Source organism: Protomyces lactucae-debilis (assembly GCF_002105105.1).
Source record: "Protomyces lactucae-debilis strain 12-1054 chromosome Unknown BCR37scaffold_18, whole genome shotgun sequence".
Taxonomy (NCBI): Eukaryota; Fungi; Ascomycota; class Taphrinomycetes; order Taphrinales; family Protomycetaceae; genus Protomyces; species Protomyces lactucae-debilis.
The window spans coordinates 1-23,919 of NW_024468010.1; the positions used below are offsets into that span (position 1 = coordinate 1).

The 23,919-nt window shown below is 53.0% G+C and overlaps 15 protein-coding genes across 15 annotated transcripts; 8 read left to right on the forward strand and 7 right to left on the reverse strand.

The window, feature by feature from the left end:
- BCR37DRAFT_112399 (uncharacterized protein) lies at positions 1-963 on the reverse strand. Its single transcript, XM_040865937.1, has 2 exons — positions 887-963; positions 1-773 (listed from the first exon to the last, which is right to left on the reverse strand). The coding sequence occupies exon 2, from the start codon at positions 714-716 to the stop codon at positions 168-170; it is 549 nt and encodes a 182-aa protein (XP_040723217.1). The 5' UTR covers positions 717-773; positions 887-963; the 3' UTR covers positions 1-167.
- Positions 964-2,087: 1,124 nt separating this feature from the next.
- Positions 2,088-2,801, forward strand: BCR37DRAFT_350494 (CDP-alcohol phosphatidyltransferase-domain-containing protein; the record flags this gene model as incomplete). Its single annotated transcript, XM_040868008.1, has 1 exon — positions 2,088-2,801. One exon carries the CDS (start codon positions 2,088-2,090, stop codon positions 2,799-2,801), a length of 714 nt encoding a protein of 237 aa, XP_040723218.1.
- Positions 2,802-3,091: 290 nt separating this feature from the next.
- On the reverse strand, positions 3,092-4,046 carry BCR37DRAFT_394618 (uncharacterized protein; the record flags this gene model as incomplete). Its single annotated transcript, XM_040871495.1, has 2 exons — positions 3,092-3,653; positions 3,694-4,046. 2 exons carry the CDS (start codon positions 4,044-4,046, stop codon positions 3,092-3,094), a joined length of 915 nt encoding a protein of 304 aa, XP_040723219.1.
- Positions 4,047-4,144: 98 nt separating this feature from the next.
- On the reverse strand, positions 4,145-6,016 carry BCR37DRAFT_382353 (kinase-like domain-containing protein). Its single transcript, XM_040869855.1, has 2 exons — positions 5,604-6,016; positions 4,145-5,559 (listed from the first exon to the last, which is right to left on the reverse strand). Exons 1-2 carry the CDS (start codon positions 5,920-5,922, stop codon positions 4,247-4,249), a joined length of 1,632 nt encoding a protein of 543 aa, XP_040723220.1. The 5' UTR covers positions 5,923-6,016; the 3' UTR covers positions 4,145-4,246.
- A 90-nt stretch (positions 6,017-6,106) lies between these two features.
- On the forward strand, positions 6,107-7,866 carry BCR37DRAFT_382355 (uncharacterized protein). The gene has a single exon (XM_040869856.1). The coding sequence runs from the start codon at positions 6,133-6,135 to the stop codon at positions 7,846-7,848; it is 1,716 nt and encodes a 571-aa protein (XP_040723221.1). The 5' UTR covers positions 6,107-6,132; the 3' UTR covers positions 7,849-7,866.
- A 588-nt stretch (positions 7,867-8,454) lies between these two features.
- Positions 8,455-8,983, forward strand: BCR37DRAFT_382358 (helix-loop-helix DNA-binding domain-containing protein). Its single transcript, XM_040869857.1, has 2 exons — positions 8,455-8,561; positions 8,601-8,983. Exons 1-2 carry the CDS (start codon positions 8,537-8,539, stop codon positions 8,858-8,860), a joined length of 285 nt encoding a protein of 94 aa, XP_040723222.1. The 5' UTR covers positions 8,455-8,536; the 3' UTR covers positions 8,861-8,983.
- A 202-nt stretch (positions 8,984-9,185) lies between these two features.
- BCR37DRAFT_403414 (ras family-domain-containing protein) lies at positions 9,186-9,837 on the forward strand (the record flags this gene model as incomplete). The annotated part of the gene is made up of 2 exons (XM_040872001.1): positions 9,186-9,735; positions 9,776-9,837. The coding sequence occupies 2 exons, from the start codon at positions 9,186-9,188 to the stop codon at positions 9,835-9,837; spliced, it is 612 nt and encodes a 203-aa protein (XP_040723223.1).
- On the reverse strand, positions 9,689-11,535 carry BCR37DRAFT_400265 (uncharacterized protein). The gene is made up of 3 exons (XM_040871799.1): positions 11,157-11,535; positions 10,396-10,513; positions 9,689-10,352 (listed from the first exon to the last, which is right to left on the reverse strand). Exons 1-3 carry the CDS (start codon positions 11,340-11,342, stop codon positions 9,898-9,900), a joined length of 759 nt encoding a protein of 252 aa, XP_040723224.1. The 5' UTR covers positions 11,343-11,535; the 3' UTR covers positions 9,689-9,897.
- Positions 11,536-11,870: 335 nt separating this feature from the next.
- BCR37DRAFT_112619 (uncharacterized protein) lies at positions 11,871-13,281 on the reverse strand. Its single transcript, XM_040865938.1, has one exon. It carries the CDS (start codon positions 13,182-13,184, stop codon positions 12,330-12,332), a length of 855 nt encoding a protein of 284 aa, XP_040723225.1. The 5' UTR covers positions 13,185-13,281; the 3' UTR covers positions 11,871-12,329.
- A 112-nt stretch (positions 13,282-13,393) lies between these two features.
- Positions 13,394-15,453, reverse strand: BCR37DRAFT_382366 (citrate synthase-like protein). The gene is made up of 2 exons (XM_040869858.1): positions 15,286-15,453; positions 13,394-15,244 (listed from the first exon to the last, which is right to left on the reverse strand). The coding sequence occupies exons 1-2, from the start codon at positions 15,364-15,366 to the stop codon at positions 13,424-13,426; spliced, it is 1,902 nt and encodes a 633-aa protein (XP_040723226.1). The 5' UTR covers positions 15,367-15,453; the 3' UTR covers positions 13,394-13,423.
- On the forward strand, positions 15,146-17,573 carry BCR37DRAFT_414986 (putative ATP-citrate synthase subunit 2). The gene is made up of 2 exons (XM_040872272.1): positions 15,146-15,638; positions 15,683-17,573. Exons 1-2 carry the CDS (start codon positions 15,630-15,632, stop codon positions 17,129-17,131), a joined length of 1,458 nt encoding a protein of 485 aa, XP_040723227.1. The 5' UTR covers positions 15,146-15,629; the 3' UTR covers positions 17,132-17,573.
- A 72-nt stretch (positions 17,574-17,645) lies between these two features.
- On the forward strand, positions 17,646-18,429 carry BCR37DRAFT_394627 (uncharacterized protein; the record flags this gene model as incomplete). Its single annotated transcript, XM_040871496.1, has 2 exons — positions 17,646-18,141; positions 18,212-18,429. 2 exons carry the CDS (start codon positions 17,646-17,648, stop codon positions 18,427-18,429), a joined length of 714 nt encoding a protein of 237 aa, XP_040723228.1.
- Positions 18,430-18,621: 192 nt separating this feature from the next.
- Positions 18,622-20,358, forward strand: BCR37DRAFT_403416 (mate-domain-containing protein; the record flags this gene model as incomplete). The annotated part of the gene is made up of 3 exons (XM_040872002.1): positions 18,622-18,893; positions 19,017-19,141; positions 19,175-20,358. 3 exons carry the CDS (start codon positions 18,622-18,624, stop codon positions 20,356-20,358), a joined length of 1,581 nt encoding a protein of 526 aa, XP_040723229.1.
- An 832-nt stretch (positions 20,359-21,190) lies between these two features.
- BCR37DRAFT_394629 (uncharacterized protein) lies at positions 21,191-22,280 on the forward strand (the record flags this gene model as incomplete). The annotated part of the gene is made up of 2 exons (XM_040871497.1): positions 21,191-22,194; positions 22,241-22,280. 2 exons carry the CDS (start codon positions 21,191-21,193, stop codon positions 22,278-22,280), a joined length of 1,044 nt encoding a protein of 347 aa, XP_040723230.1.
- A 53-nt stretch (positions 22,281-22,333) lies between these two features.
- BCR37DRAFT_405439 (60S ribosomal export protein nmd3) lies at positions 22,334-23,913 on the reverse strand (the record flags this gene model as incomplete). The annotated part of the gene is made up of 1 exon (XM_040872084.1): positions 22,334-23,913. The coding sequence occupies exon 1, from the start codon at positions 23,849-23,851 to the stop codon at positions 22,334-22,336; it is 1,518 nt and encodes a 505-aa protein (XP_040723231.1). The 5' UTR covers positions 23,852-23,913.
- Between the last annotated feature and the right edge of the window lie 6 nt (positions 23,914-23,919).

A 23,919-nucleotide genomic window follows, 5' to 3' on the forward strand; every position in this document is an offset into this window, starting at 1 on the left:
AGCCAACGATCCAGTCAGAATGTTCCACCTCGGCTGGCGGGTATCACTGTCACAGAATAGGCGGGATCACCATGCCTGAAGAAGAACCATTTTACCGGAGTCTCGACCGCGTCAATCCGAAGGACCGTGATCCGCCTGATTACACCAAACCCGATGTCCATCTCTACCTAAAGATGTGCAAGAGCGAGATTGGCGTCTTGATAGAGCATTTCCTTGATGATCAGGTGCGCTGCAAACCCAAACAATTCGCTGATCAATTTCAAACTGACGGGTGGATTCGGAGCACTGCCCCGTCGGGCATTGACCCTTACCATTTGAACGCATTCTCTGGCGCCGAAATGGAAGATGCGGCCAAGATGAGGTATTTTGATCAAATTCAGGTTCATTACGAGAAATTTGACGCCTTTGCAGCCGAATGTATGGGTCGTGGTTTTGCCAGACCATCTGAGTTGACTCAAGCCCCCGATCAGTATGATGAGGTCGAAATGGCCTTCTTCCAAAAGTACACGAATGTGATCCATTGGCCAAGCGATGCTACACATGGGTTGATGATTCAAATAGCATCGGACGCTACACCCGAGGAGTATCCCCCAACAAGGTTCATGTAACGAGTGTGCAAGCCTTATAGCCCTCCGCCCCTTCATAAGCAGTATATCTATCAATCTTACATTTGTTTTACAGACAGTGCTTGTCTTGCAGTCGAAGACTCGACTCATCGTCCATCAGCATGACAGTCTCAACAGCAAATTGTTGCCGTATACACCATCTATTTCCTCAATGCCCTGCGCCCTACCGTTCGAATACTACACAGTGATATGACATACACCACGGGGCTCAACTTTACCCTCACCTCACTGTGAATGCAACATACCGACCACATTGCAGCTTTCGCTGTCGAGCTCTTTCTATATCTCACTCAAGCACAATGTGTCACGGACTGACTGTTCAGAGTTCTATTCTGTCTCACCACCTGAAACCCCTGGATACATCTCGTGGCTCTTCTTCTGTGCACAACCACAGCGACCGATACAGACTTCCTCGTCTAGCTCATGGAAGAACACGTTGAGCATCTTCAACAGTTGCTTGCTTTCTTCTGGCTCAAGTCTCTCGCCCTCGCCTGGCATATCTGAGACATCTCTTTGTCTCGTGGCGCGTCTGGCTAGACGTCGCCCACAGTCTTTGGGACTTTGGCCCTGTTTCTTGTCTTACTGTTTTTTGGGTTCTACCTCTAGTCGATGCAGATGAAAAGACAGCCTTCTGCTGCCTTGTTCTGCCATCACCAACTTTGTACTTTGGTAGGATTATCTCCATCTACCTATTCTGTTGTCTAGTGCCTTCGACTTGGACTCGCCCTGCTCTGTTTAGTCACCTCCAAGCCCAGTCGTTCCACAATGACTGCATGCATATGCGCACCGTTGGTCTAGTCAAGCATCATGTTGACACATTGACGCCCGCTTGCAACTCCCGAGCAATGCTCAAATCATCACCATCTGCGGCTTAGCCTACTGTCGAAGGCTACCGGCAAACCGTGGCTCGCACACAAGATCACTCCGTGCAACGACTTGATTGAAGAGACTCCGCCGCTCGGGATGTAGAAGCACGCTGCTCGTCGAGTTCAAGCAAGGGAGACAGACTAAAAGTCTGATGCAGTCGGATTGTCGACAACGTTCACCACGTCGTCCCTTGTTCTGCCTCTTCCTTATCCTGCAGCTCGGACATCTCGACTGGGCTCATGCAATCTCGCTTCTCCTCTTCATTATCTGTTCTCTTGCTAAGATTCGGCTCCTGCGGGCTCCGCCTACACCATCGCCATCCGCTTTCTTGCTCGAACCTGGTAGACATAAGAAGACAGCCTTCTGCTGTCTTGTTCCTTAGTTGACAATTTCCATTCTGATTACCTACATCTCCCCTCAAAACCTGTCCTCATCACAGGCACTCCTCCCCTCCTGCTCGCGCATCATTACGTTGAGGCTTGTCCGGGTCGCCTGCAGCATTGCTGCCGCTAGTTCTAGTCTGATTTGCTTTGCTCAAGTGCAGAACTCAGCGAGCACAACGACCAAGTTCGGACCAACTGTTCATTGCGCCCCATGCTCCGCCTCAGGTGCTCCAGGACTTTGGCAGCTAGTCTCTCGTATTCTTCCCTAGGCTCGCAGCTGCCATATAGACGCCAGCTTGCTTCTCAAAACACAAAGAAACCGGGTCCCGCGCATGAAAATATCTACACAATTCCCAATGTGCTGACCGTGTCGCGCATCCTCATGACGCCGGGCATCTCTTACCTCTTCATTCAGGCGCGGCACAAGGAGGCGCTTGCTTTGTTGGCTTTTGCTGGCATGACAGATCTCGTGGACGGTCATCTTGCGCGCAAGTACAACATGGGCACTGTTGTTGGATCCATAATAGATCCCTTGGCCGACAAGCTACTCATGACGACACTCGTCAGTACACTTGCCTATGCAGGCAATATGCCACTGCTCATGGCCGTCATTATCCTTGGGCGAGACTTTGCCCTTGGCATTTCCGCCCTATACTGGCGCTGGATTTCACTACCGCCGCCTCGCACTTTTACACGTTTCTGGGATTTCAGTCTGCCTTCTGCATCTGTGCATCCTACCTCGGTATCCAAGATCAACACGGGCCTGCAGCTTGTGCTGGTTGGCGCGTACATGGTTCAGCCGGTGTTGCCGTTTGACATTGCCCTTCCACTCAGTCTCTACGAGTACTTGGTCGCTTCAACGACCATCTACTCTGGTCTGGAATACACCTGGCGCAAAGACACAGTCAAGATTCTCAAGCAGTGACAAGTGTGTCACTATAACCTGTGATTAGGCCATGCGTAGTCGCGTGCACTCTGCCAAAGCAGGCGGTCGACATCACAGCTCATCCACGACCTCTTCTACAACATGTACCAACAGATGAAGACCAATAGAAGAAGGAATCCTGCACTCATCGTTGAATCACTTGGTGGTATCATTAACAGAGAGAGCACGTAGAAATCACAAGTTTCGTTCTGATCCAGAGCTAAAGAGTATCGATCATGAAGCAGGCCATTAGCCACCCCGCCAAGATGATCAAGAAGTACGCTAGCTTGCTATGCTTCTTCATCTCCTACTTCAGAAAATTCCTCGCGCCCGGCTGCCTCGGCGTTTTCCTTGGCAGCTGCTGCTTCTTCGGCCTTCCTCTCAAGGTACTCTTGCACGGCTTCAGGGCAGTCTTCCAAGGAATGCTCTTCTGGGACCCAGGTATCGTGCCTGGCCGAGTAGCCCACCCAACGGACGCGATATTGCTTTTTGCCATTACGGATTCGATCGTCGACAATGTCTTCGATTTCCCAGTAGGATTCCTTGACCTTTGGCTTGGTGCGCGCCTTACCTTTGGTTGGCGTCCCCTTTGCTGAAGAAGCTGCTTTACTTGGTGAGCTTTTGGCGGTTGTTGCCGGTGATGGCTTGACAGCTGGCGTTTTCTGTGATGCGGACTCGCGTCTCTTTGTCTTTGATGATGATGTGTGAGCTCTCTTCGACGGGGCCTCCTCCTCCTCCTCATCGTCCGACTGCATCACCTCGGGAATTGAGTCCTGGTCATCGTCTTGGCCGGATAGCTCAGCTTGCTCGGCCTCTTGCGAGCCTTCAAGCACAAGATTGCTCTCGTAGTAGCTGAGAATTAGTCTTTTGTGTCGCAAGTCATGGCACGTACCTGATCACTGTCTGTGGCATCTTGACGTTGACGAGCGTTGCAGGATGCATCGATGTCTGTCCGCCATTCCAAAGAAGGGCAAACTGGAGCCGTCCCCATTCATTGTTTGTGACGGCAGTGATCTCGGCCAGTCCTTCCCAAGAGTCGAGATGCTTGGGCGGCTGCCATCCCTGCTCTGCCTTGGCCTTTTTCTTGGCACGCGGCGTTGTCTTGTGGCTCGAGGGGCTCGACTGTCTCTTCCGCTTGAGCGCGTCGTCAGACACGTCTGCCTTGGCTGGACTATTGTTGACTGCGGTGAAGGCAGATCCCTCGGCTGCCTTCTTGTGCGAGGCTGGCGATGCTGCGGCTGCCATGGCGCGTCTGATGGAGTGTGGTTTGTGTTGTTGGGTCGCCGTCGCTCTGAACGCGAAATTGGGGGCAGCCATTCATACATATATGTATATCAGCAATAGTAGATATTAGCCCATCAATCTGGACAGAAGACACAGACCAAGCAAGTACAAAGAAGCATCAAGTACGAACATGTCTAAGCAAAACCTGCCAGTCGGCGCAGCTACTTCTTCTGCGTCTCGTGGCCAATGAGATGGTGCGAGTGGCTGCTGCTCTTGTAGAACGTATTAGTATGCTTGTCCGCGTAGCACATCTCGACAGCCTGGATCCAGTCGTCCAATACAATGTCGTGCATGGAGAACCGCTTCTCCGGGTCAAGTTCAAGCATCCCCTTGATGACTGAGCGCGACTCCTTTGGTAGCAGGCGCAACAGCCGCCAGGGACCACGGATGATGGGCTGTGGGTTGCCGCTCGACGCCGGTACCTGCTGCTCCGTCGGTGCAAGACGCAGCACTTCTGGCTTGCACTTTTCCTCAGATAGCGGGTCAGCCATGGCAAACGACTTGTACGAGTTGTCTGATAGCCGCGGAGACTTCCAGGGGAAACGGCGAAGGCACATGCAACAAAAGATGACGGCGCACGACCAGATGTCCGCCGGCTCAGGGGAATAGCGTATGTTGGTGCATGTCTCGGGTGAGAGGTACGGGTCAGAGCCCACGATGCCCGTTGCTTCGTGGATCTCTTCTTCAAATGGATACTTGAAGACAATCGCGCTGCCAAAGTCAATAATCTTGACAATACCGTGCTCGTCCACAACCAAATTGTCGAGCTTGAGATCGCGATGCGCCAAACCCATGCCGTGCAAGTACTCTACGCCGCGCAGAAGCTGCTTGAAACAACAGAAAATCTCTGGCCGCGACATCTTGCCCGTCATGACAATGGCAAACATATCAAAGGGCGCAAACTCCATGACTTGGTACCATTTCGCATTTTCCTTGAGCACCTCGAGTGTTTCAATGACGTTCGGATGATGCATTGCACTAGCCACGCAGAATTCGGCCGTCACCTTCTTGTTGTACTCCTTGAGCGTTTCTGTTGTGCCGCGTTCGCGAAACTCCTTGACGGCAAAGAGCTGGCCATCCGAGATGCGCTTCATGATGCGCACAGAACCACCCGCACCCGCACCAAGCAGCTTGCCGGCCTTGCCGTATTTTTGATGCAAGCCGTCGTGATTGTCGCCCTTGACCTTTTTGGGGACTTTTGAGTCAAACTCTGGCATGTAGACAGAAGACGTGGATCCTGTAGGCGTCGATGTACCGCTGCGCTTGCCACCGTGTCTGAAGAAGCGGCCGAGATCAAAGCCCGAGTGAGACTTGTGGCCTTTGTCAACCTTCTCGTGATGGTTGTTGAAGAAGTCCTTGAGATGTGTATGCGACGAGTGTGTCGATGCTGTGTGCTTCTGGAAGATGAATTGTGGAGCAATGTCTGCGAGCGACTTTGACTGAGGTACACGCGCCGAGCGCCGATAAGGATCATCTAAACGATTAGTATCTGATCTCCGAGCAGGAGAGCGGGCATACTTGGGTCATTGCGCGGTGTACTCGGCGGCGAGATGTCTGGCGAGTGGATGCGGGAGTGCGAGCCGTGGAAGATGTCTGCTCGGGAAGAGCGTCTGCTACCTGTTGCTGCTGCAAGGGCGGCATGATCTTGCTGCTGCGAGGTGGACCTGCTGACGCTGGCGCTGCTAGGGCCCGACAAGCTTGGTGTCGGCTGCGGGGTTTGCTGTCCGAGAGGATTCTGCAGGTGCATATTACGGAGCTTCTCAACCTCCACGGGGTCTTGGCTTGGCTCTTCGTCGTCGTCATCCGTGACGGAGAAGCGCACGTTGGAGTTTGCCATGGCTGCTTCTGTCTGCGTCTGCCTGGTTGCTTGTTTGTCTCGTCGTCGTCGTCGTCGTCGTCTCTTGGAGATTTCTGCTGCGACACCACGAGAAACAGCTGCTGACAGAGGCCGGAAGCTGGAGAGTGCTTGGAGAGCGGTCTGGAGAGCAGTCGAGAGGCAGACGAACAGCTACACACAGCTCCTATCATATAACCAAGTGGGCTCTGCATGGACCAGCTCCCTCATGAAGTACTGCTCAAAATACTACGGCACCTCGACCCCTATGCCCTCGACAGTACCCGCTCAACTTGCCGCTTTCTAAACGAGCTCATTGATGAATCTGTCTGGCGTGATGCCTTGGTCTGTAGGTCTGCCATCTCGCATGGAATCATCCCCAGAATACATCCATCCTGGCGGATCGAATCGCTCCGCAGGACGCAGGCCATCAGAGACTTCCACCGCGGCCAAGGCAACGTATTCGTCATCAATCCCAGAATCGGTGAGATCAATTCTGATACTATACGCTATGATTTCGAGCGAGAACGAGCAATCTTTGCCAGCATTGACTCTAGCCATGGCGTGATTGCCAACACGGCCACTGGTAAGATCGCTGCGAGAGACAAGCTCCTCCCAGAATGGGAGTCTCATTATCTATGCCTGATTTCCACGTTGGAAACATCACAAGGCTCCTTTCTCTACTGTTTCACTGACGGAAGAGTCGCTATGATGATACTCAATGCCTCTCGTCACTGGCAGCTTCAAGTCTGCCAAGACCGGCATAATGCAAGAATTGTCAGGTGCGCATCAAGTGGCAGCCGCGCAGTGACTTTGGATGAGGATAGATATCTCAAGGTTTGGGATGTTCCAAGCGGCCATTGCAATGGCACCCTGCGACTCCCGCGCTCCAACGTGCTCAGCTTTGAGCTCGATGGCGACAGTGTCATCACATGTGCGTTGTTATTCAGGCCGAATACGCATGCTATGTGCGCCTTCACTCACTTCAATGTTGCTTCCCGGCAATTGATTGACGACTGGGCATGGCCAGCTCCCTACAGTCTCACCGAGCCATTTGTGGTATCCTTTGATCCCCCGTGCGTACTCCTACCCGGTACTGTCGAGGTTTGTATTGTAGAATTTTGGGGCCAACCCATTCAGTGCACGAGGACGACTAGGCAAGACATCGCTGCTCGCGCTCTTGGACCTCCAGGACCCAATCGTTGGATGGCAATTGCTGCTTTTGGTGGCGTGATTGACGTCTACAATTTGGCTGACCCATCTACTCCTTGCCTCTCCCGCAAAGTAGAAGTCCGCGACGGGGCGGACATTACCTCGTTGGCCATAAGCAAGACTGTGATTGCCGTCGGGCACAAGGATGGGTCAGCAAGTCTGATTGATATTGTAAGCGGTCGGGCGCTGCGTCCCCTCAACAAGCGCATGACCAGACGATTTGACCGCGATGACCGGTGGGACGGTGCACCTGTGGTGCGATCTATCCACCTGCACCCCCACGAGCCCCGTGGCCTGTTGGACCTTCGATACGAGATTATTGCCTTCAACTTTGCGCCTTCGCAACCGGTCAAGGGACATGGTAAGCGCAAGCCATTAAGACAGAAGCTTTCACAAGACCGTGCGAGTGTGTCTACAGCCATTCAGCAAGAGCTGCAACACTTGGGCGAGACGCAGGAAGAAGCGAATCGCGAGCACAGACGACTGCTGCGACTTGCTGGTGACTTGTCTACTGAGCTGACTGAAGAGGAGCTGCTGGCCTATACACGCATGCTGAGCGAGCAAGATGGCGAGCTGGATGAAGCGATGCGGCGGTCTTTGGCATTGGAGGAACGGACAGCTGCGGAGGATGAGCTTGAGGCTGCAGAGGATGCTGACATTTCGGGCATGTCGTACCAGGATCAACTAGACCTTGCCATTGCGCTGTCTCTGCCGTAGCAGGCCTCTCTCTGCCTTGTCATAGTCAACTGTTAGTCAGTCCATCAGGCTCAATTGTACTATATATGTAGTTACTGTTCCATCTCGCCGTCTGAAATCTGGGGAAAGCGGGACAAAAGGCAACAAGGCCGACAACTGACAGCATCTACCCAAGGACGCATAGGGGAGAGCACGGCCAAGCGCGCGCATAGGCTCAAGCAGCGGGCCAGGCATCATGAATAGCCACGCGCAATTTGTGCAGCACAGCGCGCCTGCATTGGATACATTCAGGCAAGTCAAGCAGGAGGATGCACACAACTACGACCACTACGCGTACCAGCCCTTTGGCGGACCGCAATTCAGCGATTTGGAGCTTGCAGAGTCGCTAGGCTGGGCTGGAGCATCGCCATACCCGCAAGTCTTTGAAAGTGCAGTCAGACCAGCTCAGGTGCAAGAAGGCGCACACACTCAGGAGAAGGCGACAGCGCTTCCCGCGCAATCGACTAGTATGGCAGCAGCGCATACTTCCCAAAGCTTCCCAGTGCAGGCATCGGGCAGTTATGGGACCATGCCGATTCCCCATGCTGCGAGTCCCGCGTGGTCAGGCCTGGAGTCGCCCTCGTTCATGGCAGATCCTTCGCCCTTGTCACGCCATTTGGCCAGATCATCTCTTGGCAAGGACAAAGCACCCGTGTCGGATAAGAAGGCCATGCGACGCTACTCACACAATGCAGGTCCGTTGCAGTGCTTTTATGAGTGCAGACTAACAGCAGTGGAACGACGCCGGCGTGACAACATCAACGAGTCGATCCAAGAACTGTCGCATATCGTGCCAGCTACCATGCTAGGGACAGCAGCGCCTCAGACACACAGCCCACCTCCACAGGCCTCTCCCGTTGGCGGCAACACGGTACCTGCGGCCAAGCCCAACAAGGGTGTCGTGCTGCGCAAATCTATTGAGTACATTGGCATGCTTCGCTCAGAACTGGACCGACGGAATGAGCGCGTACGAGTGCTGGGTATACCTTCTTGAGAGTGAAATGAAACATGGCTAACGTGAAGAATCGGAAATTCAGCGGTTGGGTGGTGTTGTGCCTGCTGAACGGCCTGTTGTCCCTACAAGTCCATTATCGATGTGGCAGGACGAATCTGCCATCACAGAGGACGAGATGTGACTTGCCACTCTCCCGTAGCTGTGTAGCCTCATGATGCCCCTTGCTTTCTCGCCTTGTTGCTGCTCGTCGTCGCCTTTTTGACTTGTTGCCACGACACCACAATCCACCACACCCGACAAGTCCGTGTCGCGCTTCTTTGCAGCAGCTCAGAGACCAACGGCCTCTACAGATCTGCAAGGGCCAATGGCAGATACATATGCTGTGCCCTTGCGCAAGTTCAAGCTCGTCTTTCTGGGCGAGCAGAGTGTTGGCAAGACATCCCTCATCACCCGCTTTATGTATGACTCGTTTGACACGGCCTACCAAGCGACCATTGGCATTGATTTCCTCTCAAAGACGCTGCATCTAGATGACAAGGTTGTACGTATGCAGCTGTGGGATACGGCAGGTCAGGAGCGCTTTCGCTCCCTAATTCCGTCCTATATCCGCGACTCGAGTGTCGCCGTTGTTGTGTACGACGTGACGAACAGAGCCAGCTTTCTCAATACGCAGAAATGGGTGGAGGACGTACGTGCGGAGCGGGGCGACGATGTCATTTTGGTGCTTGTAGGCAACAAGACGGATTTGCAGGAGAAGCGGCAAGTGACGCTGGAGGAGGGCGAGAAGCGTGCCAAGGAGCACAATACGCTCTTCATTGAGACCTCAGCGAAAGCAGGCCAGAATGTCAAGACGCTATTTCGCAAGATTGCGCTTGCTTTGCCTGGCATGGACACGGCCGCTGAGCCAGCACCGAGTATGCTCATCCTTGCTTCAATCTCCAAGCTAACAAGCAGTGACGGAGGTCAAGATCAATCCAAGTACATCGAAGACGCAGGAATCAGATTGTGCTTGCTAGGAAAGACTGTGCTGGAGATGGCCATAACATAAACGACATTACAAAACTTGACAACATTCATCATTCATCCATCGCAAGTGTGCTCGTGCACACGGCGTATCCTTGATTGCTGAGCTCGAGTTGTTTGAGCACCGATTTCTTCCCGGTGACCTTGAGGCGCGCTCCAATCTTGGCATCATGAGGCGGAGACAGTAGAGCTCCCTGACTGTCGCAGAGCATGATGCCCTCACTCAGGATGCCGCGTCCATCCCGCAGAGGGACGTTAGTGACAACAACACAGCGCTTTCCCCTCAAATCTGAAGGATGATAGCGGATCCCGAGGCCACTGACGAGTGTGCGTGGCGCAAGGTAGCTGCAAAGCTGCACTGCATGCACGAGCTGATTTGAAGTGTCATGCCTTGCACTCTCCTTGATTTCGCCCACAAGCAGAGACACCGGCTGTGTGCCCTCCTCGTGCTCCTCCGCCTGCTCCGGTGCTTCATCAATCAGTGCCTCGATACTACGCGAGATTTCCTCTGGTTTGTCAGCATAGAATGATGTGTTTGACTTGGTCCATACCTCTTGACGGTTGCTTCCTTGTATCCTGGAACCACATTGCCTGAACATAGCTCGCCTTGCTCAATTGGCCCTTTTCTAGGGGCACTGGGGCCGTGGCCGTTGGAGTCGGCGACACAGCCTGGACATTTTCCCGACGCTGTGCTACGCTTGTTGAGTAGCCCTGGAAAAGACAGCGCGCGGGAGATTTCGCCAAAGAGCCTGACACACTGCAGAGGCTTCTTGTACGCTGCAGGGAGCCCGGAGACGGCATGGACTTGAGCTGGACTCTCGAGGGTTTCTTGGTGCAAGTCTCCGCCTGCTGCTGAGTAAATTTTCGTGGAGATTTTGGAGTTTGAGCCTTCGCCATTACATCACTCGATCGATACTTGCACTCAGTACTACATGTACTCTTACTCATGCGCATGCTCTTGCTCTTGCTCAGGGTATGCTGCGCCGTTTGTGAAGCGCCTACTATCCCGGACAAATGCTGTAAAAACTGGATAACTCAATGAGATATCTCACTGCAAATGTCTTCTCGACATGAAGGACTATGATCAGGAGAGACTGCCTCTTGGTGTCTGCTTATTGACGTCCGACGGCTTGGCATTGTTCGATTCACTGGACAAGAGCTGTTGACAGGTGGCGACAATGATTGCACTCAGCGACCACCGTCAAATCAGACTGTTGCTGTCACTGATCAAGGCTTATACAACCAGCTTTCCAGACCAGAAGATCGCTCCACAACAGCAAACACTAGTTCAATTGAGTGCGTCTTCGCTCACGAATGTTGAGGGCACCATGTCGAGCGAAAGCGTCGCTGAGCCGCCCATGACCGTTTGTAGCAAGGCTGAGGCCGACCCTCCACGGTTGCTCACAGCAATGACTTTTGGACTTTTGTTGACCGCATCGCCGCCGTCATCTTTGTCAACATCGAATTCGATGATGTCTGGTCGCAACAGCACCTTCATTGTGACAACACTGGCTCTGCAAGCAGCCCAGAATCCAGGCGGGCAGAGTTCAACCTCGACGACCACCTCAGATTGTTGAACTTGTTCTTCTTCCAGATGTAAAAGTTGTGTGGCGAACGGGGCAATACGGCGTTGTCCTGTGTTCAATTGGTCTGTGGTCGGGAATTTGAGTGTGAGGCAACCGAGCGATGGATGCACCTCAAGTTCCCGACCACAGTCAATTTGAACTCTGCCCGCCTGGATTCTGGGCTGCTTGCAGAGCCAGTGTTGTCACAATGAAGGTGCTGTTGCGACCAGACATCGTCGTATTCGACGTTGACAAAGATGATGACACCAAGTGCCGGATTTGCGCCCACTTGGTTGCAGGAGATCTTCTGGGCTGTAGCATCTTTGCTCCACGCACGCCGTCACTTAGTGAACCCACAGCTTTCAGTAACACCAGCTGTCCGCGCTGGCAGGAATTTAGAGCCACGCTAGCCATCGACTAGACCTCCATACCGCATTTACAAGGATTGCCATCAGTGAAAAGACTGAAAAGTGAAGTGAAGCTCTGCGAAAGCCTAGATACTAACAACAGCTTAAAACAACTACGGGTTTTGGCCAGGTCGTCACGGACTGACACGGGCCTGGCAAGATTCAGATGCCTCGCCAGCCTCATGTTGGGTGACGTCCACTGGCAGTCGTAGAACATGGTACCCTCGCTCAAGATGCCGCGTCCACCACGAAGAGCGAGATTTGTGACGACAACATAGCGCACTCCCATTAAATCTCGAGGAACCTAGCGAATGTCAAGACCACTGACAAGAGTGCGCAGCGCGGGATAGCTGCACAGCTGCGCCGGGGCATCAATCCTTGGCCCACTACATCATTCAGATCGCCAGACGGTGTATTTTAATCATCTGTCTCATGTGCTGAGTGTGCTCTAGTTAACGGATGGCTTAGTTTGTTCTTTTGAAAGGCTAGCAAGTGTTCATTCACTAGCTCTGTCTACAGAAAGCGATGAGGACCTCGAGCATCTGTACGAGCCGTATCAGACGCTCTTTCTGATTGCCGCCATTCTTCATATGCTTGAACGATTTCCTCCGTCAAACGTTGCTCATCCACTGCGACATTGCCATGAGCATTCGGCTGATTCTGAAGCCCACCGAGATAGATGTAATCTCTGTAAGACAACGACATGTACGGCCCGGAGAGATACGGACTCAGATCCGGATCCTTCTCGGGCCTCCAGATCGAGTTGATAGCGCATCTTACCGGCCCTCTCACGACTTTGGAGACATCGGCCAACCACGATACCATTTGGGATACACGCATGAAACGGTAGTGTATTCGATCCAGTTCACATGAATTGACGCCAAACTGATCAAATTGGATCAACACCCGACGCAGAAGGATGCTGAAGCGGCATCCGCACTGACGACTCATTTGACAGACACTGGCTGGGTATTGCTGGAAGAATTGCATACGCTCAGCAAGAGTCATACACAAGGGATCGAGCACCCAGGAACGGAAGTTGTACATCAGGAGGTCGATTTTAACGCGCGTGTCGATGTACTGGCATTGGTCTGGCGTGGGTTTGAGTTCTTTGTAGTATTCTTCGAAGACCGCCTTGCAGGAGCTCTCACAGTCCTCAGTCTCGTCCGACTCAAGGCGGTCGATGACTGCCGCCAGGTCGAATGAGATTTGCTGGCACCAATCGGAAAATTCTGCTGGTGGAGGTTGGGATGAGGATGGAGGTTGAGGTTGTGGGTTGGCCGAGGGAGTGCAAATGCATATGCATATGCAAAAACATACCAGTAAAACATGCCTTACCACGATCCACCATGCGACGTACCTCTTCATTGTTGCGACTAGCGAAGGACGTACAGCCAATTGGATGAGGCAAGTAGGAGCGGTGTCGGGAGTTGCAGACCTAATGCAGAGAGGATGGTGGACTTCAAGTCAAATTTGCCGCTGAAATTTCTACGACATCGTAGCAATGACCACTTCAGCATGCAAGCACATCCTGTAAGATAACTAAGCAAAGCCATTCAGGAGAGACACTGACAAAAGACGAGATTGCACACAGTTACTACAAAAGTCTACTTGTCCTGCGATACGAGGGTGCGCGCACTCGGGCTTGCCGCAGCCGAAGAGACGAGGTACGAGATGTCGTCCCATGGGTGCCTGTACAAAGGTGTCCTAAGTCGCTTCTGGTCAAAGTGGTGGCCCATCAAACCAATGGATCGACCAAGAATAAAGAGACCGTTAAGAGCACCCATCTTGAGGTAGTCTTCTGCCTCTTCTGTGCTAAAGGCACCGCAGTTTCGCAGCAAATCAACAAAGCACACGGCAACAGCGCCATCGACGTTGAGGATGAGGTTGTCCTTCTTGCTGGTGGTGACGGTCTCCACTGCAAGCGCATAGTCGAGCAGCTGTGTCGAGGGGAAGTTCTTGTGTGCATACTCCTTGACGAGCTCAACACGCAAGTCTGGGTTCTGGCGAGACTTGACCTTGTGGCCAATACCTGGAATGAGCTTGTTCTCCTTGCGCATAGTGTCGACAAAGTCACGAGCAGACCAGCCCTTGTCGAAGGCCTTTGTGAATTCCTCAGCTGCACCGTCCAGGGCACCACCGAATCGCGTACCAATCGTCAGCAAACCAGACACGAGCGAGGAGATGAGGTCCTTGCCGGCACGAGTGGTGATGATACAGTTCATGGCACCCGACACGGCAGGTCCGTGATCGGCAGTCAACATGAGCACAAGCTCGAGGAACTTGGCGGCATACGGTGGCAAGCGACGCTTGAACCAGAGCAGTGACATGACACCACCAACGCCGATATCCTCCTTGAAGACATCCGAGACATTCATACCGGCATACACGAGTTCCTGGCCACGGTCGTCTGAGATGGTGGAGATGAAGCTGGCTGGCTTGCGGATGAGGCCGAGCTCCTGTGCCCAAGCATAGTCCATAGGAATCTTGGGTGGTGCTTGCTCTGGTTTGGGTGTAATGTCACCCTTGGCCACCATGGCGTCGTACACCTTCTTGAGGGTTTCTGGCAAGTCTTCAAAGGTGTCTGGGACATGAATACCGGCTTCCTTCATTGCTGCGTTCTTGGCAACAGCCGTCTCGAGCTGAGAGTTGGCGAAAGACCCGGCGTGACCGAACTGCACATCCGTCTTGAACATACTGGCGCAAGTACCGATGGCCCAAGCAACGACAGGCTTCTTAATTTGACCAGATTTGATGGCTTCAATGACCTTGTACTCTTCAGTACCGCCGACTTCACCGAGCAAGACGAGGATCTTGCAGGAGGGCTCTGCCTCGTAACGGAGCAAGTGGTCGATGAATGTGGTGGAGGGGTATCGGTCACCACCAATAGCGACACCTTCATAGACACCATCTGTTGTTTGACTAATGATGTTGTTGAGCTCGTTGGACATGCCACCAGACTTGGAGACGTAGCCCACGGATCCTGGTCGGTAGAGCTTTGAAGCGACAATGTTATCCATCATACCGCCCGTGTTGCCAATCTTAAAGCATCCTGGTTTGATACCGCCGACCGTTGCTGGGCCAATGATGGTGACATTCTTTTGCTGTCCCTTGAAGAGAATTTCACGGGCGCGTCGTTCAGGGACGCCTTCAGCAATGATGGCAATGGCCGTGATTTGCGGGTGCTCGAGGAGATCGAGGGTCGAGGCATAGACTGAGCGAGAAGAGGCAAAGTTGACGACCACGTAGGTCTCTGGGTGCTTCTCCACGGCAAGCTTGACGGTCTGGTAGACTGGAATCAATGTTTCCTGCGTACCCCAGTACATTTTGGAGACGAACTGCCCGCCAAAGGGGTAGATGATGGCAGAGACAGATGGCTGCTTGCGGCCCGCCACGAAATCAAAGTCGAGCATGCCTTGAACGGCTTTCTGGATGGGTCAGTTTTATGCAGATGAAATGGGGGCTATACGGGCTGGAGGCCATAGACGAATGCGCGTGTCTGGTCTGTGAATAGCTCGCCGAGTCCATGCTGGGTCTTTGATGCTGCCATGATGAAGACGTGCGGATGGTAGTCTTTGGTAGAGCAGGCAGTCTGTTGGTGCTGCTGCTGCTTGGATACTTTTTTGTTGGGAAGTCGCGAATTTTGTGATGCGATTCGGTGGCCTGAGACTCCTCAACGGGCAGCAGCAGCAGGCAGCAGAACCAGTCGCAGACAGAGGAGCAGGCGCACGCACTCAGTCTCACTGTATTCGCTCGTGAAATAAAAACTCAACACCCAAAAACGCGACAAGACTCACACAGCACCATCTACTCATGTCTGCTGTAGGGATCCCTAGAGGTGTCAGAGCATCAGCTAATATTCACAGAAACCCATCCGAGAAGGAGACGGAAAGGCCATCCTCGCCTACTGGCTGGGCCGTGCTCAGCCAGTTTCACAGACTCCCTACAAGACAGAGTCCAAAGTAGGCGCTACCAGGCTCTGTCAGATTGAGTTTGATGTGCCAGAGGAGCATCCAAACGACTACAGCAGCCACATCCAAGGTGTCCTCGATGCTGCGGAAAACAAGTTTGCCTGGCTCAAGGAAATCAAACTCGTCGCAAAGCCAGACCAGCTCATCAAGCGCAGAGGCAAGGCCGGCCTGCTCAAGCTGAATGCAGACTGGGCCGATGCTCGCAAGTGGATTGAAGAGCGTGCAGGAAAGAAACAACAGGTCGAGCACGTCTCTGGCTACCTGCGCACTTTCCTCGTCGAGCCGTTCGTGCCTCACCCAGCAGAGACAGAGTACTACATCAACATCATGAGTGTCCGTGAGGGCGACTGGATTTTGTTCACTCACGAAGGTGGCGTGGATGTTGGTGATGTCGATGAAAAGGCAGAAAAGCTGCTCATCCCCGTTGACCTCTCACAGTACCCTTCGCGCGAAACAATTGCAGAGAAGCTGCTTGCCAAAGTGCCAGCAGGTGTGCACGATGTCTTAATTGACTTCATCTCGCGCTTGTATGCCGTGTATGTTGAGTGCCAGTTCACCTACCTCGAAATCAACCCGCTCGTCGTGGTCCCTGATGAGCAAGGCGCCTCTGTGCACTACCTCGACCTCGCTGCCAAGCTCGACCAGACTGCCGAGTTTGAGGCTGGCACCAAGTGGGCTGTTGCGCGTGCTCCTGCCAACCTGGGCTATGCTGCAGCGCCCTCTGCAAAAGTATCTGCCGACCACGGTCCTCCAATGGAGTTCCCTGCACCCTTCGGTCGTGAGCTGTCCAAGGAGGAGCAGTACATCGCCGACCTGGATGCCAAGACGGGGGCTTCCTTGAAGTTGACCATTCTCAATAGCGAAGGCCGCATCTGGACACTGGTCGCTGGTGGTGGTGCCTCTGTCGTGTATGCGGATGCCATTGCAGCGAATGGCTTCTCAGACGACCTTGCCAACTACGGCGAGTACTCCGGTGCTCCCTCAGAGACGCAGACATACGAGTACGCCAAGACGGTGTTTGACTTGATGACCCGCGGCAACCCTCACCCGGACGGCAAGATCCTGTTCATTGGCGGTGGTATCGCCAACTTCACCAATGTCGCCTCGACCTTCAAGGGCATCATCCGTGCGCTCAAGGACTATGCAACAGCCTTCCACACACACAAGGTGCAGATCTGGGTGAGGCGTGCTGGACCCAACTTCCCGGAGGGTCTGCGGTCCATCAAGGCGGCGGCTGGTCAGCTGGACCTGCCCATGAAGGTGTATGGGCCTGAGGTGCATGTCTCTGGTATCGTTCCCATGGCACTGGGCAAGAAGGAAGTGTTGCCCGAGTGGAGTGGATAGAAGAGCAGTTGAATAGATGAGACAGCGCATGACTATCGACTCTGAGTGTAGCAGCCTCCGTCCACAGTCTCGTCCCTTCGAAGCTTCCCTCCCGTGGTGTCCATGTCCTCGGCATCCATCCATCCACTGCCCTCGTCCATGTCCATCGACATCAATCCATAGATAGACAGCGCATAGACATCAAACATACTCAGACACCCCATCCCATACTCAGGCTCCTCGATGATTGAACGCACAGACGCTGTTTGATGATGCGACACTCCATCGTATCAGACTCCCCGCACTCAACCTGCTCTCTTGTACGCTCTTGTACTCTCTGATACTCTGTCCTACCTGCGCTGTACTCTCTACACTACCCTCCTAGCATAGTCGCATAGTCAGTCGCTACCATGTCTGCGTCATCCGCCGCCTCCATCAAGTCGCACTCAGAAGCCAGCGTCAAGTCCATCAAGAACATGCACGTCCACGCAAGCTGCTGCTCAAGACACAAGCTGACACATGCTCTAGCTTTGGCATGAACAACCTCTCCAGCTCCATCCGCTTCCTCGCAAGGTCAAAGCAGCGCAAACGTCTCTCCCTCATCTCAGACGACGGCATCGAGCATGAAGCTGACAGAGATGGAGAGACAGAAGACGACCACGAGCAAGAAGAGCAAGCTGGCGACGTATCTAATGACTCGTCGGAGACATCTGCTGCAACCACCATCACCCTCGGTACCCTCTTTGACAGGGGAGACACGGCAGAGACATCGCCAAGTAGGCTGACACCGACAGCATCGCGTACAAACTCCGTCACCAGCTTGCGTGCAAACTTCTCCTTTCGTCTCAAGCGCAGGCCATCGACGCTGCAGGTAACAAAGAGGCATACCATGCCAGAAGACAGTATACCGCAGGATGGGAAGACGGAGCAGCGTCCAGCCAACAAGCGCGCAGAGACAGACTCATCTGTGCTAGATCGCGCACGCTCATTCATGTCGCGTAGTCTGTCACGCAGCCTACCGCAGCGTCGCAGTACCTTTCAGCATCAGGCAAGTCTTATCTTCAGAGGGCCAACGCTAATGATAGACGGCCATGACGCCAGTCAAGCCCAAGCCAACAAAGATATTCAACAGTATGCCACGCACGAGCAAGTCACGTCCGCCCATCCCAATCTATGAGCCCGCGCCACCGACACCGATGGCAGATGTGGATATTTGGACGCGCCAGCTGTGCAAGTCCCTGGATGCAACGACTTACAAGGTATTCAATCGCTCTGAATTCATGTCATCGGCCAATAGCGTGCTACGCGTCGTCAACTAGATCTCCGTCCTGTCCGGCTTGAGACTGCTTCCCTTCTTGTATGTCTTTTTCTGTGCGAGTATTTTCATCGTTGCAAGAATTAGATTTCTATTTTATGACCAACAATTCATCTGTCCAACAACCACGCGCTGAGCATCATCCTTGTTGCAGCCAAGCGTCTTGTCGCTCCTGGCCGCACCGTATATCCGAGGCATGGACAGTAGTAGAAAGGCCGATTCGCAGTCTATCCCAAAACCACCACGGTCGTCCCGCGGTAGCGATATTTCCGCGCGCCACAAACCAGAAGACCACGCGCTTGCCGCTAGCTATCGGCGGCCGTCCTTCGTAGCTTCCTCGGGGTATGCTAGATCAACGCTGCTCGCTACTAGTCCAGCGCCAAAATCATATCTCCAAAGAGAAGAGGTGGAAGACCTGGAGCAGGAAGAGCGCGAATTGCTTAGAGAGCATCACCAACCACGTCGAACGTATGGCGCTATAGAGGAAGAAACTGAGCATGAACCTAGTGAACATGACTCGCTTCTCCAACGACCGCTAGATGAAACCTGGGACAAAGCTGTTCACGATGGCAGCATCACCTCTTCCTACAGCCACGAGACCCGTGTCCTGATCAAATTCTCAGCGCCGCTCATCCTCACGTTTCTACTACAGTCATCTGAGCAATTCTCGACCGTCTTCTCGCTCGGGCACCTCGGCACTAAAGAGCTCGGCGCGAGTGCGCTCTCAACCATGTTTGCTGCAATCACAGGATTTAGTGTCTTCCAAGGCATCATTACAGCTCTAGATACCCTATGCTCTCAAGCGTACGGAGCTGGTAAGCCGAAACTCATTGGTGTACATGTCCAGCGCTGCCTGCTGTTCCTTATCGTGCTCCACATACCAATTATTGCCATCTGGCTCAACGTCGAGCCCATGCTGCTCGTCCTGCGACAAGATCCGCAAATCTCAAAACTTGCCGGTCGCTACATGCGAGTCTTTGCTTTCGGGATGACCCCATTCGCACTCTTTGAGACACTCAAGCGGTTTATGCAGGCGCAGGGACTGATGTCAGCAGCGACGTACGTGCTGTGCATCACTGCACCCATCAATATCATTCTTAACTATGTCCTTGTCTGGCACAAAACCTTGGGTTTTGGCTTCTTGGGCGCTCCGACAGCTGTTGTGCTTACATACTGGCTACAAGCGATACTCATGCTGCTGTATATTCGCTTCATCGATGGCCGTCAAGCATGGGCGGGCTTTTCAAAGGCTGCATTGACAGGATGGGGACCTATGCTCCGTCTAGCCTTGCCAGGCACTATCATGATTGTCTCTGAGTGGGCCATTTTCGAGGCAACTTCCATCATCGCAGGCAGCCTTGGCCAACGACCCCTTGCGGCTCAATCCATCTTGACGACCACCGCAAGTTTAGTATTTCAGACTCCGTTTGCATTGAGTGTTGCAGTATCGACACGCAGTGGCAACCTGATTGGTGCAAACCTGCCTGGACCAGCCAGAATAGCTTGCCGAACAGGTCTGCTATTCGGTGCTGCCTTGGCACTCTTCTTTTCCGTGGGTTTGTTCTTGGCACGGCACTATATTGGTCTGCTTTTCACAAGTGACAAGCGTACCGTGGCGCTCGTTGCTGAAGTCTTGCCGCTCATGTCTCTCTTTGTCATCTTTGACACGATGGGTGCAGTCGCTGGCGGTGTGCTTCGTGGCATGGGTAAGCAGCGCATTGGCGCCATTGTCAACATCCCATCTTATTACCTTGTTGGATTACCTATTGGTCTTGCCCTCGCATTCAAGACTTCTTTGGGTCTCACAGGTATATGGATTGGGTTAAGTGTTGCCTTGTTTCTCGTGTCAGCTGTCGAGATGTATGTCATCCTACGGTGCGATTGGGAGACACTGGTCGAAGAGGCACAAGATGCGTTGGAGTCTACGCCTTGATAGTCTGTAGTAGCGCTTCATCTATTTTCTAATGCAGCACGCACTCTGCTTTCCATCTGGTCAGTGCGAACTTGAGGGTGAGTACACGTACACTTGCACGTCCCCATTCTACATAAGCATCCTTCTGTAAATGAATTTGAGGCCGCTCGCTGGCAAGTGCTGGCGAGCCGCTACTTCTCAGAGTATACCCTGGCGGTCACTCTTTCTCTCTAGTTACACAAGCTGGCTGCTCGCCTCTGAGCGAGTTTTACATCTGCAAAACAAGAAGCTTGTCGACATTCCTGGCTTGACTCTTGTTCTTTGGCCTACGACGCTTCTCATCTTTTTAATCGTTTGGCTAGTAGCTAAGCCACATGCTACCTCGATATTGCCTATCGCCGGTGTCTCGTGCCTTGTGTCACTACTGGCATCGCTATGTCTACTGCTCCCAGCGTTTTCCTCGCCAATTCAAGTACATGCCAGTATCTTAGCTGGAGGCCTTACTATCATCGGCCTAGTGTTACTACAAGATTCCAACAGAGTTCGAATCATCGCTTTGGTCATTCTTGCATGTTTGCTCCAGTACGTGCAAGCCTGGGATCGCCTCGCCTTCTTTCCATCCTCCACAAACGACATCTTCATCACTGCGGCTCTGCCCGTCGTCGCCGGCTTAACGGCATTAGGAATCCAGCATATAACGAGTTCAAAGCCACAGCTGCATGACAGCTTGCCTGTTCTAGCATGCTTGAGCGCGACACTAGCAGGCTTCAGCTGGTTTGACGCATCTTGGCAGTTCAATCTTCGTGCTCTTGCAGTTCTTCCATGGATTCTCATCCTGGTGAGTAGTGCTCTCATGACTTGTATTGATGAAGGAGCGCTGGCCGTCCTTCTGTACGGTCTAGCCTGTCATGTTGTGGTAGACCTGCTTGATGCTGTTGTCATGCAAGTTCCACTTCAGCCCTGGTCCTTTTGTCTGCTTTTACTGGGCATCATTGTCTTGAGCACACACCTCTCGAAGGACGACGGGAACAAGCAAGACAACATACCGCCCTTTCTGGAATGCTTTATCGCCCTCGCCGGCATCTTGTGCGTCCTGTATGCAGCCTCAGGACGTCGTCCGTCCGCAGACATTGCGTCGCCTGCAGCAGTATCTGTGACGGTTGGCAAGGTCTCTCTCAACATGACCAAAGTCGCGAGCCTCATTGAGACTCGTCCACTCCCAATTTTGGTTCCATTCCTCTCTCACTGGCTTGCCAACGTGCCTGAAGATTGGCCCTTTGTTGTATGGACATCACCTGAAGCAAAAGATCAAATGTTGTCGAGTGCTACACTCTCCAGAGCCGTTGCCAGTGGCAGACTCAACTTAACAATCTTGCCCGACTGGGTCGACGTCAGTAGTGGCGAACATCTCTCGCGCTTCCTGACCAAGCCCTGGTACTGGCACGCGCATGACCCACGAGCAGAGTGGATGCTCTTCTTCCAGGCAGACTCTATGCTGTGCGCTGCATCAGAGCAAACGGTCGATGATTGGCTAGGCTATGACTTTGTTGGTGCACCTTGTCCCTGGAGCACACATGATGGGCATCACGGCGGTAACGGCGGTTTGAGTATGCGCAAGATATCCAGCATGCAGCGCATCACCAACGACAGACGACCAGACATTATCAGGCAGGACAATACGCACAGCAACTGGCGTCAGTATCATGGCACGCCGCACGAAGCGGAAGATTGGTGGGCGCTCAGTCGTATCGAGATGCTTGTTCCTGATGCTCGCTGGCCTGAGGATCGCAGCCAAAATACCTTTTCCATTTCGTGGGGTGCACAGGATGCGATGCGACCATTGGGCGTGCATCGTGGGTCTGGCCAAGGGCTCGGCCTGTGGCAACACGAAAACGGACATGAGTTTCGTCGGCTCATCAGTTACTGTCCCGAGTTACTCATGATTCGAGACTATGCAACTAAAAGGATTCCTGAGCATGTCATGTATGGCTAGATATTAATCGCGGATGTTCATCTCCTCCATTTCATCCAAGAGCTCATCGACGCCGATTTCTGGCAGTTCATCACCTTCATCATCCGTTTCCATCTCGCTGTCGGACTCTGCAATCTTCTTTTGCTCGTCCTTGTAGAGGTTGACGGTGTGCCTGAGCTCTTCATCCTCTTCCAGCTCTTGCAAGAATTGCTCGTAATCACGCTCAAACTTGCTTTGGTCTTGCTTCTTTCCTTTCTTGGGGTCTTCCTCTTCAGCTGCTTTACTCAGCGTCTTGAGTTTCCAGTTGCGGGCTTTGCTCTTCTTGCGACGGTTTTGGTAGGACTTCCTTACGAGAATGACATCTGGAATGTCGTCTGCTCGGAGTTCATCAAAGATTGTGTCATTCGAGTTTGTCACTGCAAGGTGGAAGCCCATCACCGTGTCACCTGGTTGCAGAATAGCACCAAGATGCGAGCGCGCAAAGAAGGTCTGGTCCGCGGTACCACTTGAACGCACGACCTCAATATCGGCAAGTGCATACTTTCCTTGAACTTGACCAGTGATTTCAACATCGAGCACAGTAAATTCCACCATGTCCTTGACATCAGCGAGAGTCTTGAAAGGATTACGCCAATAAGCTGCTGTAGACATATCGGCTGTGTGTAGTGTCTGCGGGTCGATGAAATGTACCGAATTGCTCACCTTGTAAGCAAGGACAAGCTGAGAGATGTTGGAGAGCGCCTTGGCTGTTGCCTTGGGCAGACAGACCAAATCATCTTTACAGATAGGAACGAGCTCGACGGAAAAGGTAAACTTGAAGTTCGCGATTCCATTCTTGCGGTCGGCCGAGACGAGCTCTTCTGATGTTCTGCTGTTGACTGGGACGACTGCGTGAAGGAACTCCACCATCTTGAGCGCTTGGTTCTTGTTGGAGAAGTAGAAATCGAGGCCATCTTTGACCTCCTTGATGGACATGGCATCCTTATGTGCGTGATGCTTAAGGATGAGCTGCTCGAGGTACAAGAATGTACGCTTGTGAGAGACCTTTTGGCGAATCTGGACACAGGCCTTCCACGTATGATGAGTGAATGTCTTTGCACACTCTGGACACTGCTGGTAGCCCACGGAGAATTCCACCTCGAATGTCTGCTGCAGGATTGTACTTGTGAATGCCTCCTTTTGGATGGTCAAGATGACCTTGATACGCCGTGAATGCGGCTCTGTCCAGCGAAACTTGGCATCAATCAGACGCACCTTGTTGAGGCCACGAATCTTCTTCAAGCACAAAGCAAGGAGCTCGCGAGACTCTGGCTGAGCACGCACCCATTGCATAGGCGGCAAGAGATAACGCTCACAGTCTCTGCAAAAGTTGATGACGCCCTCTCTCGGGATGCCCTCTGTGATGTCTGTGTTCATCTTGATGCAGTTCATACACATCGCCGCTGGGTTTGGGGCGATGGGCGTTGCACATGAGCAACAGAGGATAGTCGCCTCGGTCGGCGCCGCATTGTAGTATCCCTGGATGGTTCCTTGCCCGTCCATCACTGCCAGTCTCTCAGATTCGCCGTGTAGTCTCTTGCTCTCTTGCTCTCTTGCTCGTCGCCGCAGAT

Excerpts from the sequence above, each read along its gene's own strand:
- BCR37DRAFT_112399 (XM_040865937.1), bottom strand. The coding sequence starts at position 716 with ATGAGTCGAGTCTTCGACTGCAAGACAAGCACTGTCTGTAAAACAAAT.
- BCR37DRAFT_382353 (XM_040869855.1), bottom strand. The coding sequence starts at position 5,922 with ATGGCAAACTCCAACGTGCGCTTCTCCGTCACGGATGACGACGACGAA. Across the intron at positions 5,560-5,603 it reads TACACCGCGCAATGACCCAA|ATGATCCTTATCGGCGCTCG; the intron begins GTATGCCCGCTC and ends CTAATCGTTTAG.
- BCR37DRAFT_382355 (XM_040869856.1), top strand. The coding sequence starts at position 6,133 with ATGGACCAGCTCCCTCATGAAGTACTGCTCAAAATACTACGGCACCTC.
- BCR37DRAFT_382358 (XM_040869857.1), top strand. The coding sequence starts at position 8,537 with ATGCGACGCTACTCACACAATGCAG. Across the intron at positions 8,562-8,600 it reads ACGCTACTCACACAATGCAG|TGGAACGACGCCGGCGTGAC; the intron begins GTCCGTTGCAGT and ends GACTAACAGCAG.
- BCR37DRAFT_400265 (XM_040871799.1), bottom strand. The coding sequence starts at position 11,342 with ATGAAGGTGCTGTTGCGACCAGACATCATCGAATTCGATGTTGACAAA. Across the intron at positions 10,514-11,156 it reads ACATGGTGCCCTCAACATTC|GCTGTGTCGCCGACTCCAAC; the intron begins GTGAGCGAAGAC and ends GAAAATGTCCAG. Across the intron at positions 10,353-10,395 it reads AAGGAAGCAACCGTCAAGAG|AGGAAATCTCGCGTAGTATC; the intron begins GTATGGACCAAG and ends CTGACAAACCAG.
- BCR37DRAFT_112619 (XM_040865938.1), bottom strand. The coding sequence starts at position 13,184 with ATGAAGAGGTACGTCGCATGGTGGATCGTGGTAAGGCATGTTTTACTG.
- BCR37DRAFT_382366 (XM_040869858.1), bottom strand. The coding sequence starts at position 15,366 with ATGGCAGCATCAAAGACCCAGCATGGACTCGGCGAGCTATTCACAGAC. Across the intron at positions 15,245-15,285 it reads TCGTCTATGGCCTCCAGCCC|AAAGCCGTTCAAGGCATGCT; the intron begins GTATAGCCCCCA and ends TGACCCATCCAG.